This window comes from Triticum urartu, chromosome 6A (genome assembly GCF_056163025.1).
Source record: "Triticum urartu cultivar PI428250 chromosome 6A, HENAU_Tu73, whole genome shotgun sequence".
Taxonomy (NCBI): Eukaryota; Viridiplantae; Streptophyta; class Magnoliopsida; order Poales; family Poaceae; genus Triticum; species Triticum urartu.
The window spans coordinates 260,293,530-260,311,590 of NC_141878.1; the positions used below are offsets into that span (position 1 = coordinate 260,293,530).

Sequence of the window (18,061 nt, forward strand, 5' to 3'; positions counted from 1 at the left end):
TGGAGTAAAGCTTTACATCCGTGCAATACACTGACTTCAACTTCCTAAGCATTTCAGTTTCAGGAAAGCGTAGTACTACTTCTATTTAGCTTACCTATATGGGCATACAATGTGCAGTACAAGCATTACTCTCATTTGGACCAAAAGCGTTATAATTAAGATTCTCTTAGCCAGTTTTCAAATCTCTTTTTATTCCAGCAGAAGATCCTAAAAAGTAGGGATACAATGTTGTAAGTTAAAGTTAACTTTTGAGACACCTCTTTTCCAACAAAAGGTGAAGTGTTGATGGAGAAAGACATTCTAACTGTTGGTTCCTCAATTTTGATAGTGGGCAACGCTGTTCCAGAAACTTTATCAGCTATAGTTTCCCCAATCTGCAAAGTTTAAAAAAAAAATCAGAACAGGTTATAAGGGTAAATATATACTAAATATATGAATGAACATGAAGAGCACCAACCATGATATCATTGATTCCACATACAGCACAAATGTCACCAGCACTAACAGATTCAACTGGAACGCGTCCGAAGTTCTCGTACACAAAAAGCTCACCTATTTTGCCAATTCTACAAGCATCATCTGGTGTACACACCTGCCCAATATCTTAATCAGTAGAAGCTATATATTGATTTGCTTTTTTTCTCAAACAAGGCCTAGCAAGATACACATCAGTTACGGGCCAACAAAGAAAACAAATGAGATAACATGGCTAGGTATGAAGATTATTATGATGGTTTCTGTTTATTAAGATTACAAGCACCTTTGGCAGAGAAAAATAAATTTCGAGTACCACCAATAGCTAGTCTACCGTCATTATTAAGGGTATCTTTGATTATAAGGAATTCCATAGGTATTTGGAGGATTAGAATTGTTAGGAATTTTTCCTATGTTGGGCGTTTGAGACATAGGATTGAATCCTATAGGATTTTTTCCTAAGGATTCCTTTGTACCATTCCATAGGAATTTTAGCATCCATTCAAACCACTTGGAAAGAATCCTTTGTGTGATGCAATCAAACAAACAAAAATCATGTAGGATTCAAATGGGCATGACACTGCAATCCTATGGTTTTCCTATTCCTACGGCATTAAAATCCTGGAAATCAAAGAGGCCATAACATATTTAGTTTTTAAAAAGTATAGACTGGAATGATTTTTTCATTAACCGAGATATTTAATAGTTGCTCACATATATGCAACATACGGGGAGCCAATGAGAAAGGGTTGCACTAACATTTAACTGAGCTTCCAAAGAGATCTAGAGGTTACTCAGAACTGGAAATACTAAAGTGATTGCATGATCTTATATAGTTGATGTATTCTCTTAATACCTCCACAAACCTTAATATGGATAAAAAGAAGGTAACCTTAAATATAAGACTGAGACATGTTGGTACTGATAAAAGCTGCTTTGAGGCATCAATTAGGTAACATTTTTCCATAAAATACATCTACTGAGACAGCGTATACCTACCGCCTTATTATAATTTATTTATTTTCCACAAATTCACTCAGTGCCATCACAATTGGCTTGAGTTGGAAAATAGCATGACAAAGAAGGTTGATTTCACAATGCTATTTGAAAGGCCCAATATTCGAGAATATGGCATCGCCGACGCCATCCATTTTTCAACTAGTTGCATGTAAAATGACCCTCTCCAATAAGCTCCACTCTGCATTTTTTCAACTCTAGTAGTCACTTTTGTAGCCTATGCACGTCAGTTAGAGCTCAAACTATACATCTTTCTCACCCAATAGTACACTTTTCCTGGATGTGTGCTCTGTTGTGCTAGTTAGGAACTAACCTTAAACATTCTTGGTTTGGTGTTTGGTACTCCCGCCTTTAGTTTCACGTAATACGCCGCACATCTACAGATCCAAGTTTGACTAACAATCAGAGCAATATGCACCTTATGTGTGAAACAAAAAGTGATATCACTGGAAAATGCTTATAAATATAAATCCAATGATACCACTTCCATTCCATGCCCCACATATTATTTCACTGATTGTCAATCAAATTTGATTCTTAAAATGTGTGGGTTCCTTTTACATGTTGTTGACACCAGATTTTGTCATGATACAAAACCCAATTAAGATGATCTTGGATGGAAAAAGTTTCAACATGAAAGTTCTTCGTCTCGTCGAGACAGATGATTTTAATATATAAATCGTCTTAATCCGAGATTGTATGCAAAAGTTAGAGCCAAAAACGCACAATGTTGCAGAAATCATGGAGATGGCCAGATGCCCAAAACCTTCTGTTGCTACCGGACTGTCCGGTAATTGGGACCAGACTGTACGGTCTGGGTCAATAAATACGTCTGTATCTCCACGAATCTGATGCTTGCGGTGGCGATTAGGCCTTCAAGATGACCTCAAATCAAAAAACGTTCAACACGAAAGTTATTCGTCTCGTCGAAACGGTTAAATTTGCTTTTAGGTGCATCTTCATCTGAGGTCGTTTGTGGCTTGTGAGACCCAAAAACCGAACTGCTATCTCAGACTTGCCTAAATCCGAGTTCATAAATAGATGAGAGGTGACGGCCGATTAAACAACACACAATCGAACAATCAATCTACCACTTTTACCTTTACTTTTATTCTGCCTTTGTTCTTCTTCCTCGTTCTTCGTTCATTCTTCTTGTTGCAGGGCGGCGAACCTCAAGGCCCTGGGGGTGATCAGGTCGACCTAGGGCAGCCCATAGCCGCCGCACGCCCAGACGGGGTTTCTCCCGGACGTGTGGGGTTTCAGGTCTACAAAAGCGCCCGCCGGATTGCTTGCGCACCGCGCTTCCAGACGGGTTTTCTTCGACGTAAGCTGCAATGCATCACCCTCGGCGTTGGAGGTACACGGTGACATGTTCGTGTGCGAACACACTTATTGGCGACTCCGCTGGGGACGAAGCTTTGAGCGGTCTCCAGCCCGTTCTTGCTACGAAGAGATCGTCATCTACGGTTTGTAATCTACAAAGGTAATATGAATACCCAATTCACTATTTAGATACAAATAATGCGTATGTTGTTGCTAGATCGTTTAATGAGCATAATGTGCCGGCTAGCCCTAGTTTTATCAATCATGCATCTAATTATGCGCAACAGCCGATTTAAAATAATCTTCATGCTCCAACTTCATATAATTTTAGCAACATGCAACATATGTATCCCAACTCCCATGCATCGGCAACCCCACAAATCTATATGCCGATGAACAACATGATGAGTTCAGTTAATCAAGTTGAGACACCACATGTAGGAACTTCCAAAGTATGCAACAAAGTGTTCCAACTTTTTATTCATCGGCAAATATTGCAGTATGTTAATCCAAACATGCCGGTGGATAGGGGAATTGGCCATACTACTACTAGTTATTCGGTCAATTACCCTCAAACATCATATGCTACACCTCATGCTACTAATTTTTTGGCACCATATGCAACTGTTGATATTCATAATTCGGCTCCGCACCTTCAGGGTTATGGCCGAATAAGTGAAACTTCTGCAGGAGCACAAATGCCTTCACCTACTACCATGGAATATCATGTTCCCCATACACAACTATAGAATTTCGGCAACATCTCATTGCCGAAAGAGTCTAAAAGCATCGGGGGGCAACTATATCCAGACTGGGTAATTGAGAACAAGCTTACATTCTCTTGGGATTTGTGCAACTATATTCGCCAGGAACTAATAGAAGGCGGAGGCCTCATGACTTTACTATTGTAAAAGCTAGAGTTGTGCAAATGATGCATTCGACCAGTGTTGTACCATCCAGTGTACCCCCTAAACAATTGCAAAGTGTCGGCACCTCATTGCTGAAAGAACCTCAAAGTATTTGGGGGCAATTCATGAGGAGTTGATGGAAATTGCGATGAAAAAGTTTAAAGGTCGCCAAGCTGAGATGTGGGCTAAAATTAGACAAGAGCAAGAAGCCTTGCAAATTCAAAAATATAAAAGTATTGATTCAGGTAACAAAGAAAATTCGGTTATTGAAAAAGCCGAATCAAATAGCATGTGTACCGAATCTATTGGAGAAAAAGAGGATGCCAAGGCATTAGAGACTCATTCAAAAGTGGAGCAAAGTATTATTCAAGTGATACAACCATCATGCTCTCCCAGTGTGTATGAAGAGGTATGTCTAGCAAGTGATTTACCTATTTTCAGATTTGGTCACAACTTTATTGTTGATGTATCTATTAGGAGAAATCTTATAAATAATTTTGAAAGACCAATGATGAAGGTTAATTTACTTGTTAGCAATAAAATTGTTACAAAGCATATCGGTCAATACATTGTACCATTCAAAGAGACCGATAGTGACTTATTATTGCAGCCAAAGCTTTTCGCATTGCTTTATTTGAAGTTCATATTTAATTGGGTAGCTTTGCTTGCTCCATACTTGGCTTACGCATGGTCTCAATTGAGACACGTATGTTATAATTATTTTGATTTCAGAAATTTAAAGCCAAGGTTATACTCTATTGAGAAAACCGATGATAGTATAATTTGTTTTTCAAAGACATCGGGCATAGAATGCAAAACACAATGCATAGCCGAATGGGGTGACGTAAAATCTGAACCATTCGTTTGCTTAACTCCAAAGCCGTTCTCACAACAAGATCGGCTAGAAAATAAAAAGTTTACCTTCAATTCAAGCATGTGTGATCAAATATTTGATTTGTTGCTGAAAAATAATTACATAAGAATTCTTGATCACCATGTCAAGCCATCAATTCAAGGACGAATGTATTGTAGGTTGCATCATTCGTTCAAACATAATTTTGAGGATTGCAATATGTTTCGTCAAATAGTTAAATCGGCCATTGACAAAGGACGACTGAAATTTGTTGAGACACCAAGAGATGACCGGTCTATTCCGATTGGTCCTGATGGCAAACGGTTTTTGCATCAGCTGCTTCAAGCTGATCCATTTAAACATGAGAAAGTAAAAACTTCGGATATTGGGATCAAGCTTTCAAGTAAGGAAGTTGTTCAAGAGCACAATGATAATATTCTTGAGGGCGAAAATTCCACCAAAGTTGCAATGAAGACGCCAAGTACCGGGGGGCAACAAGAAAATACAAAGATCGATGCAAGCACAACCAAAGAAAGCAAAGGCCGAGGTAAGCGCAAAGGTAAAAAGTCAAAAGTCACTTCCGCACAGCTATTGGAAAAATATCAGAAGATAAGTGAGGAGAAGATTACTTATCGGCCAAGTAATTTAAAAGCATCAAGATCATTCCGCAGGCGCAAATCTGAGGACCGGCATTGGCAAAGGGGAAATTTCAATGAATCATATTCATATCCATATTTTGGGCCGTCAATGCCAATGCCATGGATACCTCCCTATGCTAATTTTTATCCATATTCACCATGGGACAGGTATGATTCAAGTGCACATTCTTCATCTTATTTTAGACCATCTCACAAAGATCATGCAGCTCCAAAAAGGCCCACGTTCAATAAACAATCATATGTTAAAGACCGCTTCACTCCAAAAGAATCGGTCCGGAGCACAAGGAAGAATAAGGAGGTGGTTGAGCAAGTCTATCGCGTTAAAAAAGATGGTTGTAAGTGTGCTACTTCAGATTTGATCTTAAAGGATAAAATTAAAGTGTTGACATTGGCTACTAAAGACAATGAGATGAGTCAATCAAGTGCCAAATCTCAAGAGAAGAAGCTGAAAGTGCACAAGGTAAAACAAGACTTGTCATTACTTTAAACAAAATCACAGCCGCATCTTATGTCGAACATGGCATGGGTTCCCAAAGTACTCCAAACAAGAATGGTGTGCAAGATTCCATCGCAAGAAGTGCGGCAAAGGTGAAGAAGGAAAAGAGTGGAAACTATGAACGACCAAGCCGAAGGTTTCAACATCTTTGGTCCACATATTATCCACATTCTCCAACTATGCTATTGATGTTGATGACATGGAATTCATCCTCGGGTATGATTGGTTACCCTCCAAGGACTTATTTTGATCCATGGACGCAATATAACTTCTTACATCATGCAAGGGTTTTACCACATCACCATACATTAGATTAGATGTATAGTGTTGCTAATCAAAGTGGCCTATATAACCATCGCCCTAAGCAAATACATGGCCGATATATCATTATCGGCCTAAGCACATATAAATGGCCGATGGAGTATTGACATCGTCCTTACACCGAAGTATTGCAAGTTATTTTTCAGCGCGCAAGCTTTGCCGAAAAACAGGGGGCATGTGTTAACACCAAATTTTGGCATGATATAAAACCCAATTAAGATGATCTCGGATGGAAAAAGTTTCAACATGAAAGTTCGTTGTCTCGTCGAAAGGGATGATTTTAATATATAAATTGTCTTAATCCGAGATCGTATGCAAAAGTTAGAGCAAAAAACGTGCAATGTTGCAAAAATCATGGAGATGGCCAAACGCCCAAAACCTCACGTTGCTACCGGACTGTCCGGTAATTGGGACCAGACTGTCCGATCTGGGTCGAGAAATACATCAAAACCTTCTGTTGTGACTGGACATTCTGGTCCGGTCGAGCAGAGAGTCTGGTCCGAACCGAAATTGTGTATCTCCACGAATCTGGCGATTGCAGGGGCGATTAGGTCTTCAAGATGACCAACAACAACAACAACAACAACAAAGCCTTTAGTCCCAAACAAGTTGGGGTAGGCTAGAGGTGAAACCCATAAGATCTCACGACTCTCATGTAAAAAAATAAGCACACGGATAGCAAGCTTCCACGCACCCCTGTCCATAGCTAGTTCTTTGGTGATACTCCAATCCTTCAGGTCTCTCTTAACGGACTCCTCCCATGTCAAATTCGGTCTACCCCGACCTCTCTTGACATTCTCCGCACGCTTTAGCCGTCCGCTATGCACTGGAGCTTCTGGAGGCCTGCGCTGAATATGCCCAAACCATCTCAGACGATGTTGGACAAGCTTCTCTTCAATTGGTGCTACCCCAACTCTATCCCGTATATCATCATTCCGGACTCTATCCTTCCTCATGTGGCCACACATCCATCTCAACATACGCATCTCCGCCACACCTAACTGCGCCACACCTAACCGGGTACATGATGTGCGGTTTTAGTACTACTAGGTGTGAGGAGGAGGTTAGCCTTGATGGGCAGGTGGTACCTCAGAAGGACGCCTTTCGATATTTGGGGTCAATGTTGCAGGAGGATGGGGGTATTGATGAAGATGTGAACCATCGAATCAAAGCCGGATGGATGAAGTGGCGCCAAGCTTCTGGCATTCTCTGTGACAAGAGAGTGCCACAAAAGCTAAAAGACAAGTTCTACAGGACAATTGTTTGACCCACAATGTTGTATGGCAAAAAGCATACACCATGAGATATCTCCTTGTATATCCCTTGTGACCTCATCCATCACCAAGGCAAAAAGATAAGGGTTGAAAGCTGACCCCTGATGCAATCCTATCTTAATCGGGAAGTCATCAGTGTCGACATCACTTGTTCGAACACTTGTCACAACATTATCGTGCATGTCCTTGATGAGGTTAATGTACTTTGTTGGGACTCTGTGTTTCTCCAAGGCCCACCACATGACATTCCGCGGTATCTTATCATAGGCCTTCTCCAAGTCAATGAAGCAAGTCATTCTTCTGCTCCCTGTATCTCTCCATAAGTTGTCGTACCAAGAAAATGGCTTCCATGGTCGACCTCCCAGGCATGAAACCAAACTGATTTTTGGTCATGCTTGTCATTCTTCTTAAGCGGTGCTCAATGACTCTCTGCCATAGCTTCATTGTATGGCTCATCCGCTTAATTCCACGGTAATTAGTACAACTCTGAACATCCCCCTTGTTCTTGAAGATTGGTACTAATATACTCCGTCTCCATTCTTCTGGCATCTTGTTTACCCAAAAAATGAGGTTAAAAAGCTTGGTTAGCCATACTATCGCTATGTCCGCGATAGTACAACTCTGAACATCCCCCTTGTTCTTGAAGATTGGTACTAATATACTCCGTCTCCATTCTTCTGGCATCTTGTTTGCCCAAAAAATGAGGTTAAAAAGCTTGGTTAGCCATACTATCGCTATGTCCACGATAGTACAACTCTGAACATCCCCCTTGTTCTTGAAGATTGGTACTAATATACTCCGTCTCCATTCTTCTGGCATCTTGTTTGCCCAAAAAATGAGGTTAAAAAGCTTGGTTAGCCATACTATCGCTATGTCCGTGAGGCCTTTCCACACCTCAATGGGGATACAATCAGGGCCCATCGCCTTGCCTACTTTCATCCTTTTTAAAGCTTCCTTGACCTCAGACTCCTGGATTCGCCGCACAAAACGCATGCTGATCTCATCAAAGGAGTCTTCCATTTCAATGGTAGAACTCTCATTCTCCCCATTGAACAGTTTGTCAAAGTACTCCCGCCATCTATGCTTAATCTCCTCGTCGTTCACCAAGAGTTGGTCTGCTTCGTCCTTGATGCATTTGACTTGGCCAATATCCCTCGTCTTCCTCTCTAGGATCTTGGCCATCTTATAGATGTCCCTTTCGCCTTCCTTCGTGCCTAACCGTTGGTAGAGGTTCTCATATGCCCGACCCCTCGCTTCACTGACAGCTCGCTTTGCGGCCTTCTTCGCCATCTTGTACTTCTCTATGTTGTCCGCACTCCTATCTAGGTATAGGCGTTTGAAGCAATCTTTCTTCTCTTTAATCGCCTTCTGGACAACATCATTCCACCACCAGGTATCCTTATCTTCGCTTCTTCTCCCCTTGGACATTCCAAACTCCCCCGAGGCCACCTTACGAATGCAAGTCGCCATCTTCATCCACACATTGTCCGCATCCCCTCCTTCCTCAGAAGGGCCCTCCTTAATGACCCTCTCCTTGAATGCCTAAGCTACCTCCCCCTTGAGCTTCCACCACTTCATTATGGCGACTTTGGCGTTATCCCGCTGGACACGAATCCGAAAGCAGAAGTCAGCAACCACCAGCTTATGCTGAGGTACAACACTCTCTCCAGGTATCACCTTACAGTCTAGGCACGCACGCCTATCTTCTCTTCTCAAGAGGATGAAATCAATCTGGCTAGAGTGTTGGCCACTACTAAAAGTCACGAGATGTGATTCTCTCTTTCTAAAGAGGGTGTTAGCTACAATCATGTCGTGGGCTAGAGCAAAGCTTAAGACATCTTCTCCTTCTTGATTCCTGATGCCATAGCCAAAGCCCCCATGTGCCCCTTCAAAACCTGTGTTAGATGTACCCACGTTGCCATTGAGGTCTCCTCCTATGAAGAGCTTCTCGCGAATCGATACACTCCTAACCATGTCTTCCAAGCCTTCCCAGAACTCCCTCTTGGTGTTCTCATTGTGGCCTACTTGCAGGGCATACGCGCTGATAACATTGAGAACTAAGTCCCCAACTACCAGCTTGACCAGGATAATCCGGTCCCCACGTCTCTTGACGTCTACCACTCCAAACTTGAGGCTCTTGTTGATCAAGATGCCTACGCCATTTCTGTTTGCAGCCGTCCCCGTGTACCACAGCTTGAAGCCGGTATCCTCCACCTCCTTCGCCTTCTGTCCCCTCCATTTGGTTTCTTGGACACAAAGGATATCGACACTTCTCCTCACCGCTGCATCCACTAGCTCCCGAAGCTTCCTTGTCAGAGATCCTACGTTCCAGCTACCTAAGTGAATCCTCCTAGGCTCGGCTAGCTTCCTTACCCTTCACACTCGTCGAGTCAAATGCGAAGACCCTTGCTCATTTTCCACTACATCCGGGCGCCGATGTAGCGCGCCACTAAGGATGCGACGACCCGATCCTCGCTCACTTGCCACCATATCCGGATCAAGATACGGCGCACCATCAGGGGGGTGGCAGCCCGGCCCTTGCCCATTTTCCACCACACCCAGGTTCCGATGTGGCGCGTCGCTGAGAGCGTTACGTCTTCAAGATGACCCCGAATCAAAAAACGTTCAACACGAAAGTTGTTCGTCTCGTTGAAACAGTTAAATTTCCTTTTGGGTGCATCTTCATCCGAGGTCGTTTGTGGATTGTGAGACCCAAAAACCGAGCTTGGTTAATTTTGGAAAGATTTTGGATGGGATTAGAAGTCTTTTTCTTGTACGGGAAGTCCAGACGCCTCATAAATAGATGAGAGATGACGGTCGATTGAACAATACAAAATCAAACAATCAATATACCACTTTTACCTTTATTTTTATCTTCTCCCTTTGTTCTTCTTCTTCCTCGTTCTTCGTTCGTTCTTCTTGTTGAAGGGCGGCGAACCTCAAGGCTCTAGGGGCGATCAGGTCGACCTAGGGCAGCCCATAGCCGTTGCACGCCCACACGGGGTTCTCCTCCCGGGCGTGCCGGATTGCTTGCGCACCACGCTTCCAGACGGGTCTCCTTTGACGTGAGCTGCGGTGCATCACCCTTGGCGTTGGAGGTAGCGGTGACATGATCGTGTGCTAACACATGTAAAGATAGTGAAGAGTATTTTTTCAGAACTTTGGGTACAAAAGACCCAAAGTGGTCGGACCCTTCCCTCGACCCTGCGCAAGCGGCAGGGCCGGGCCTGGGGAGGGGAAGGGGGCGGCCTCCCAGGGCCCCCAAAATCCAGGGGGACCTGCCACGTACGTATATAGCCCATGACCTACAGGCCAAGGGAAGCAAGAACGCTAGACGCAAATGCCTGTGACCATGAGGAACGGGCCATGTACTAGTTGACAGCAACGTTCGCATGCATATGCATCCCATTACCACCCAGACGCTGCGACATAGGTAGCCCAGGAAGGAATAAACGACATCCGATCACGAGAAGTTGCGATCGCACATATCCTTCCGATCGCGGTCACGACAATCCCTAATCTCGAGCCTCCATCACCAGGCGAGTCAGCGCTGCCGTTAGGCCATAGTACGCACACAGATGAACTCCATTCTCCAGTCTCCACTCTTCAGGCGCTAGATGGACATGCACATCACCAAGCACCTTCTTCCACCGATCCACATCGCCCGACGCCTGATCATCAACAAAGATTTGACCGACCGGAGGTATACAGTATTACTAATTTATTATTGTCTATATTCATATGAGTATTGGTAATTAAGTAATTTATCTTCACATACACTATGCATAGCTTACAAACTTTTGGTGCATCTTTTTATTTAAATTTAGCACTGTGTTATTACATGTGCATAATAGAAAAAAGAAAACACTGTACGGATGACTTGATTACACATTGAGAAGCTATTGACAAAAAATATCAAGAGTAACACCAGTACTTCAACTGATGAGTTGGCAATAGTCGTTGTTTATGGATCAAAACATTTAAAAGAAAACTTTACGATAATATCAATAAATTATTTGACATAAATGTTGATTTTGGATGCATTAAAGTTTCTATTGGAAACATATGCATATTGATTACTATAGTGATGTTTTTATACTAAAGGGCCCCGAGTTGTAGTTTTGCCCTGGGCCCCCAAAATCCTAGGGCCGGCCCTGGCAAGCAGGAGCTACGTGCACTGGGTTGCCATTTTTCTGCAAGCCTCAGAATGGAAAGATGGAAAGGGAATAAAACAAGATCTTCAGAAGAAATTCACGGCCAAATAAACATGGAAAGTGCCACATAGAAGGGAGTCTACAGCCAGAATGCGGTAGCCAAAAGAGGGAGATAGAGCTGCCTAGCTCTCTCCTAGAGTCGCATCTGCACAAGTGCAGAGCTGCCACAGGATTCGTCTGCTCTTTATCTTGCAATACTTGCTCACTGCGCTCCCAAGTCCTCCAAGAAATGTGGAGTGTGGCATAGCATGTACCACGACAGCAACGAGTTCCGTCTCCTCCCCCTCCTGCTATGTCCTTTCGCAACTCCCGCATGTTACTCAATAAGCTTCTTTAAGTCTTTATTTTGGTGGCGGCTATTGCTTCAACTCCTACCATGCTATTTGAGAGAATCATCACGGCTATGCTGTGTCAACCTTCAACCTTGGAATACATCACAAGGAATGAGGCTCGGTCCCGATAACAAGAACGGCAGGAAGAAAATTTGTCATTCCGGAAAATGTATCTTTAATCTTTATTATTGGCATTAACAAAAAAACAGTCTCGAGTGTACGCTTTAGCTTTCTTATAAGCGCTGAGCGATGATAAAATGCCTCGCTTTGGCCTAGGGGAAGCATTAGGGGGACAACGAGGTACTTCTGTGAGAAATTGGTCTTCGCCGGTGAGAAATCGGCCTTCTCAGATGAGGACTGAGTGGTAGTCCTTCGGCGAGGAATTGACAACCCCGGTGAGGAATAGGTAATTAGGCATTCTCCGGCAAGGAATCGACAACCACAATGAGAAATAGGCATTCTCCGGTGAGGAATAAGCCTGCTCAGGAGAGAACAATGCAAACAAAAAAAACTAGGACTTAATTCTCCTCTATTTCCTATGTTTCAATCGCCAAGAGCTGGGCGACAACCTTTCAGTAAGGGTAAATTTTTGAACATTGGGTATATGCAACTAAAGGCAAACTTATTATCAATGGTGATTCGCAACTCCGTAACAATTGTGATGGCACGTAGAAACTTTATCCTTTAATTTTCTGTTGCGCCAGGATTAGTTTATTTATCCCTAAACTTGTGTCTCCCCATGGTGGGACACTCCTCCTTATAGGTGTTGGAATATTGTTGCTTATGCTATCATGCAGAAGAACGAATTGATCAAAATAATACCTTCACTTCCATGCCTCGTTTTAGTTCTCCTGCATGCAGTCGTCCAATTGCTATCCTTCCTTTATGTTCATCATATTCGGTACTAGTTACCTGTATATAAATGAGCAATTGAGTGCAGAATTGGAAGCAGTGAAATATAACTACTAATATTACTCATGACCATCGAAATATGCTGGGAATTCATGAAACCAATTTTGGTGAGATATTTCAAAGGAAGATAGATCGACCATGTTAACAAAGAAAGAAGGAGGGTCTCTTGCTGGCCGAAGGGTTGGGATGCAACAGGTTGACTATTAGTTCTGATAGCACTGAAGTGATTGAGGCCATGAAGAGTGACATGCATGCTGCGGCTAATGAAGCAGCGATCGTCAATGATTGCTACTTCATGCCCAGAGAGTTTGTGAAAGCTTCCTTCGAACATGAGAACCGAGAGGCAAATACGATTGCTCATGAACACTTTCCCAGCTTGCTAAGTATAATGATTCTAGCACATGGATAGATGTTCCTCCTCCCTCAATTGTATCTCTTTTAGTCAATGATGTAACCTTATTTTCCAATAAATAAAGAGATACCTTTGATTGTCAAAAAAAAGAAAGCAATGCGTGAAATAATGCATGGTAAGTTTCAACAGAAATAAGTCAGTGAATATGGAATATAGAGCATAATTCATGACTATGAAAGCTGCTCTATATTCTCTCCGGAATATTTCAAAGGAAGGTACTGACATAGTGTGCATGGTAAGTTTCTCCGACTTCAAAATAGCAATGGCATACTTGTAACAGAATTATGTAAATGTGCATGTGATATCAATCATGTTGACCTGAACTTAAACATGAATTATGGTACAAGCGACATTAGCTCTCCATGAGTACAAAGATTTTTTTTTCTTCATTGAGAATGTAAAATTTCAGCTATCTCAAACATACATAACTTAATTTCCATAACATGGCTTTGAGCATCTTAGAATAAATGTATTCCTAACCATAGAATGGATTGGAGCATCTCAAACGTATGCTTCATAATAGATGAAAATACAACTATAGTTGAGACCCAATTTATAGTATTATAGCTTAGGAGGTATTGTGTAAATGTAATCCAGCATAATCATAGAAAATCAAGCATTGCAGATGATACATGAAAATTTGACATATAAACGACAAACTTTATAACTCACAAGCATTTGGAGGGCACCATCTTTCTCAATGCGTGGTTCAGGTATACATCTAAGAATAGCCTCAAAAAGGGGTCCAAGATCGTCAGCCAGATTATCTGCGGAGATCCCAGCCTTTCCTTTGAGGCCAATTGCATAGACTGTTTGGAAATCACACTATTGTTGGCAAAACAAAAACATGAGTACTAGGATATGACCAGTGTTAAAACCTAATACTCAAAAAAGAGTAAGTTAAATGAATAACAATCCAGGCATAGCTCCTCACCTGTTCATCTGTTGCATTTAATTCGATAAATAGCTCAAACGTTGAATTAACTACAAACTCTGGACGAGCAATAGGTCTGTCAACCTTGTTTACAACTACCACAACAGCATGTCCAAATTCTAGAGCTTTCTTCAGAACAAATCTTGTTTGTGGCATAGGTCCCTCCACAGAATCAACCTACATAGGAGAAAGGCTTAATGAATCAGATGGTCGTTCACATGTTGCCTCAAGTGACACTAGACACTATTTGGAAAATATGTTTGACAGGATCTAGGGAGACATGCAGTGGAAGAATGAACAGCTACGGTAATGCTCATAGGAATTCAAATATGTGTCCTCAAAAAGGTCATAGGCATTAAATAAGAAACATGCCATTTAATAAAAACAAAACAGTAGCTAGTAGCATAGTACCACTAGGAGAATTCCTTCCACCATGTTGAGAACACGTTCCACCTCCCCACCAAAATCTGAATGCCCAGGAGTATCAATTATATTGATTTTGGTACCCTTATAGGTTATTGATGTATTTTTGCTCAGTATAGTAATTCCTCTTTCCCTCTCCAGATCATTAGAGTCCATTATCCTTTCCTGCACAACTTGATTGTCTCGGAAAACCTGCATAAGGTAAACATTCAGGGTAATAAGACGATTGAAAATTTCATAGTAAATACACTCTAGATTTGTGCTACAACATGGTGATTCAACAGAAATAAGTCACACAAAAATAAAATATATCTGAGCACAGCTCTTAATATTACTAAAGCCTGCAATTTTGTGTCACAATACAGGATAGGAGGTAAACTGAAGAATGACACAGCAAACAAAAGTTACGCAGATATTTTGTGGAGAAAACCCACACAACTAAAAGTAAATAAGTATGCACAACAGTTTCAGGTGGGTATAGGAGTAGCCTCCACAGCACCTATGGGACTCTAAACAACACCATGTTTGTGATGACTCAAACCAGTTCTATGAACCTGCCAGACTGAACAAAGAGTAAAGATCAATAATTTAGAGCCCATACAAACAATGTGAAAGCAACCCACCAAGACCAGACCAAAAAATCAGTTCTATTATACTAACAAACCAAACAAGATCAAATATCAAGGAATCAAACGGAACAATAGTATGGCAATATGTGGGAAGAGCTTGTCTTATATTTGCAAACTGTGCTTGCCTTCTAAATAAAGCTTCCATCACTGAGAAATTTAATTCGCAGCCAACTCACTTGAAGTAAATTAGCCTCACAGAGCAAAACATAGTACTTCTGGGATGTACCTTGGATTGTCTTAACATTGAATCCACCAAAGTTGTCTTCCCATGATCAACATGAGCAACAATTGCAATATTTCTCACATCTCTTCTAGTTGCTTGACTACTAGTCCCTGCTAAATAATCCAGTGAAGTATATAAATTAGCATCATCCAAAAAGAAGTGAAGTCAATATACGTAGGAAAATTTCATGGAGAATGCATAAGCACTGGGTTCTGATGATAGCAAGTCAAACTGTTTTTTTTTAACTAAAGTACCAAGTATCCAGATGAAGATGAATTTCGACGTAGAAAGGCCCAAGTGTGCATGTATTTTACATAAATTACTATTTCAACAAACTCAATCTAACATTAGAAAAAATATCAGAACCTTGCACCGTCATTGGTTAGCGCTTAGGAGCTATCGGTGTGTAAAGCCACGATCGCAGCGCTTAGGAGCTATCGGTGTGTAAAGCCACGATCGCCACATCTGTGCGCTGACACGAATGAGCGTCTCCTCTTCAATTCTAAAGCAACAGGGTGCTCACTCCTCCAGTTATTACATGACCAGAAAACACTGGAGCCATGCAGACAAAGTTAACCATCTCTTGCACATTACAGGCTCATTTCAGTCCGTGTCACCAAACTGGTGGGCACATGAAAATCATCATTGACACACTCTGCGAAATCACTTACAGGATCCCCTAAAAGAAATCACTTACAAGGCACTCAACAGCCTCGCGCACTGAACTACCTCAGTTTGTTCCCAGTATCATGCCACCGTTTCGTCCCTGAATCTAAATTCCGGGTTTCCAATCGTGCCGAGGAAGAAGGAAGCAAGCAAAGATTTCACTTACCAGACGGAGACGGGGAGTCGGCGCGCTCCTTGACCTCCTGCTCAAGGGAAGCTGAGGCCCTGATGGAGCGGGGCCGCCGGCAGCGGGAGTGGGGAGGCCGCAGGAGGAAGCATCGGCCGGCGGAGAGGTTCGAGGAGCTGGCCGACGCCGGCGGCGGCGCGAGGCGGTGGGCGGAGGGGCCGGCGCGGAGGGTGATGGTCTGCATCTGCATGACTAGGCGAATGGATGCTGCCGCGGCGGGTGGCTTGGGTGGGTTTGGGGGGTTTTGTAGGGCGGGAGGAAGGCGGCGGAGCCTTGGAGGATAACGGCCATGGCTTTGGTGGCTGCGGCTGTGTGCGCTGCGAGGCGGGCCACGTCGTCCGCCCGGAAAATATACTACTACGACTAGACTACGAGTCCCCCTAAAAAAAACTAGACTACCAGCAGGGCCCTGTTCGGCAGGTCTCCAGTCCCCATTTTTCAAGGAAAAATATCAGGTGATACCATGCCTTAGATGCTCCCATGATACGATCTTCTGGTCCGTCGGATCTCAGATCCAATGGTTCCTAGAAGGTTCTGAAAGGTTGCCATACTTGTTCGGAATTTTTAGACTTCAAAAGGTCTTTTTCGCAAAATGTTGAAAGCCTTCGGCTCCTAGAAGCTCGTATCATGGGAGCATCTAAGGCTCCGTATCACCTGATACTCTCCCCACTTTTCAACTCTCAGCTTCATCTGCATGCACAGTGTGTGAAGCGGCATTTTTGCAACTCCGAAAAAATGGCATACAAGCCGCTCCGCTATAGGAGGGCATGGAGCTAACGCGTTCGGTGCCACTCCGCAGCTACACCGGCCGCTTCAGGAGCTGAGCTGCGGAGCGAAGGCCTGCTTCACTAGATATCAAGAGCAACTCCAATAGCCAGTGTAAAAATCTGTCATGAAGTTGTCAGATGTCAGACAACAACTTTTCTCGGTTTCGTAAATTTTTCACTTAAAGTTCTTTATTTTCTGTTTTTCATTAAACAAGCTTAGGACCCGTAAATCACTGGACGATGTTGTCTGACACCATTGCCTTGCGAGTTGTGGAAGTGAATCCTCAGACTTACTAAGGGAAGTCAAGGAAGCTACATGAACCTGGCTTTCCTTCAGCAGTTTCATGAACAGTGCTATAATACAACGATTTCACAATGGTAATTGATGTACAGTAGTTGGCTGTCTACAGTAGTTTGTTCATCGTGCTAGGTCTCTGACTTGCCTTCTCTATTTCACTAAAGGAGAATAATGTAGCTCCCTGGCTTCCCTCTACAAGTCAGAGGATCCACTTACGCGAGTTGGGTGACCCGTAGTGAGCTCCTAGCGGCGGCGACGCGGGGAGGCATGGCGTGGCCGCGTTGGGAGGCGGGACGGCCAGTGGCTGGACGGGGTGGGCAGGTGGAGAGGCGGAATGGCGCAGGCCAATAGCGGGGCGTAGGCCTGAGTCGGCATGGTGGTGTGGTCAGACTTGCACGAGACGGGCATACAGTGGAGCGGCGGCACGAGACAGCGGCAGCTGTGCAGCGGTACAACCTGGCATGTCTATGACGCAGGAGACGAGGTTGCATGAGGATTCCTTCGGTGAACTTTCAAGCAGTTGCCTACCCAACAAATTATAGAGAGGATGGCTTCCTGTATGGTTGAGGGAATGTCAGGTTATTTGTTGTAGGGTGAAACCCTAAAGAGGATATTTTCACACTTGGAGGGGGAACGAGGAAGAACACACAAGAATACAAGGAGGAAATCACTCAAACAAACCCAAATAACACATCCACTAGAGTAGCATACATGAAATCCACAAGTATACAAGGACAAT

At 43.1% G+C, this 18,061-nt stretch overlaps 1 protein-coding gene across 2 annotated transcripts in view; it reads right to left on the minus strand.

Moving 5' to 3' along the window:
- SVR3 (elongation factor family protein) overlaps positions 1-16,542 on the minus strand; it is a 39,269-nt gene extending 22,727 nt beyond the window's left edge. Inside the window, exons 1-8 of one of the 2 annotated variants that reach the window (XM_087527783.1) lie at positions 16,237-16,542; positions 15,408-15,514; positions 14,541-14,744; positions 14,130-14,306; positions 13,868-14,020; positions 12,694-12,783; positions 458-592; positions 258-374 (exon numbers count right to left, since the gene is read on the minus strand). In XM_087527783.1, the coding sequence (XP_087383909.1) occupies positions 258-374; positions 458-592; positions 12,694-12,783; positions 13,868-14,020; positions 14,130-14,306; positions 14,541-14,744; positions 15,408-15,514; positions 16,237-16,447 (1,194 nt within the window). In that variant the 5' untranslated portion in view covers positions 16,448-16,542. Of the gene's footprint in view, positions 1-257; positions 375-457; positions 593-12,693; positions 12,784-13,867; positions 14,021-14,129; positions 14,307-14,540; positions 14,745-15,407; positions 15,518-16,236 lie in introns of both variants that reach the window. The other variant, XM_048678619.2, reaches the window with a different exon arrangement.
- Positions 16,543-18,061: the final 1,519 nt, after the last annotated feature.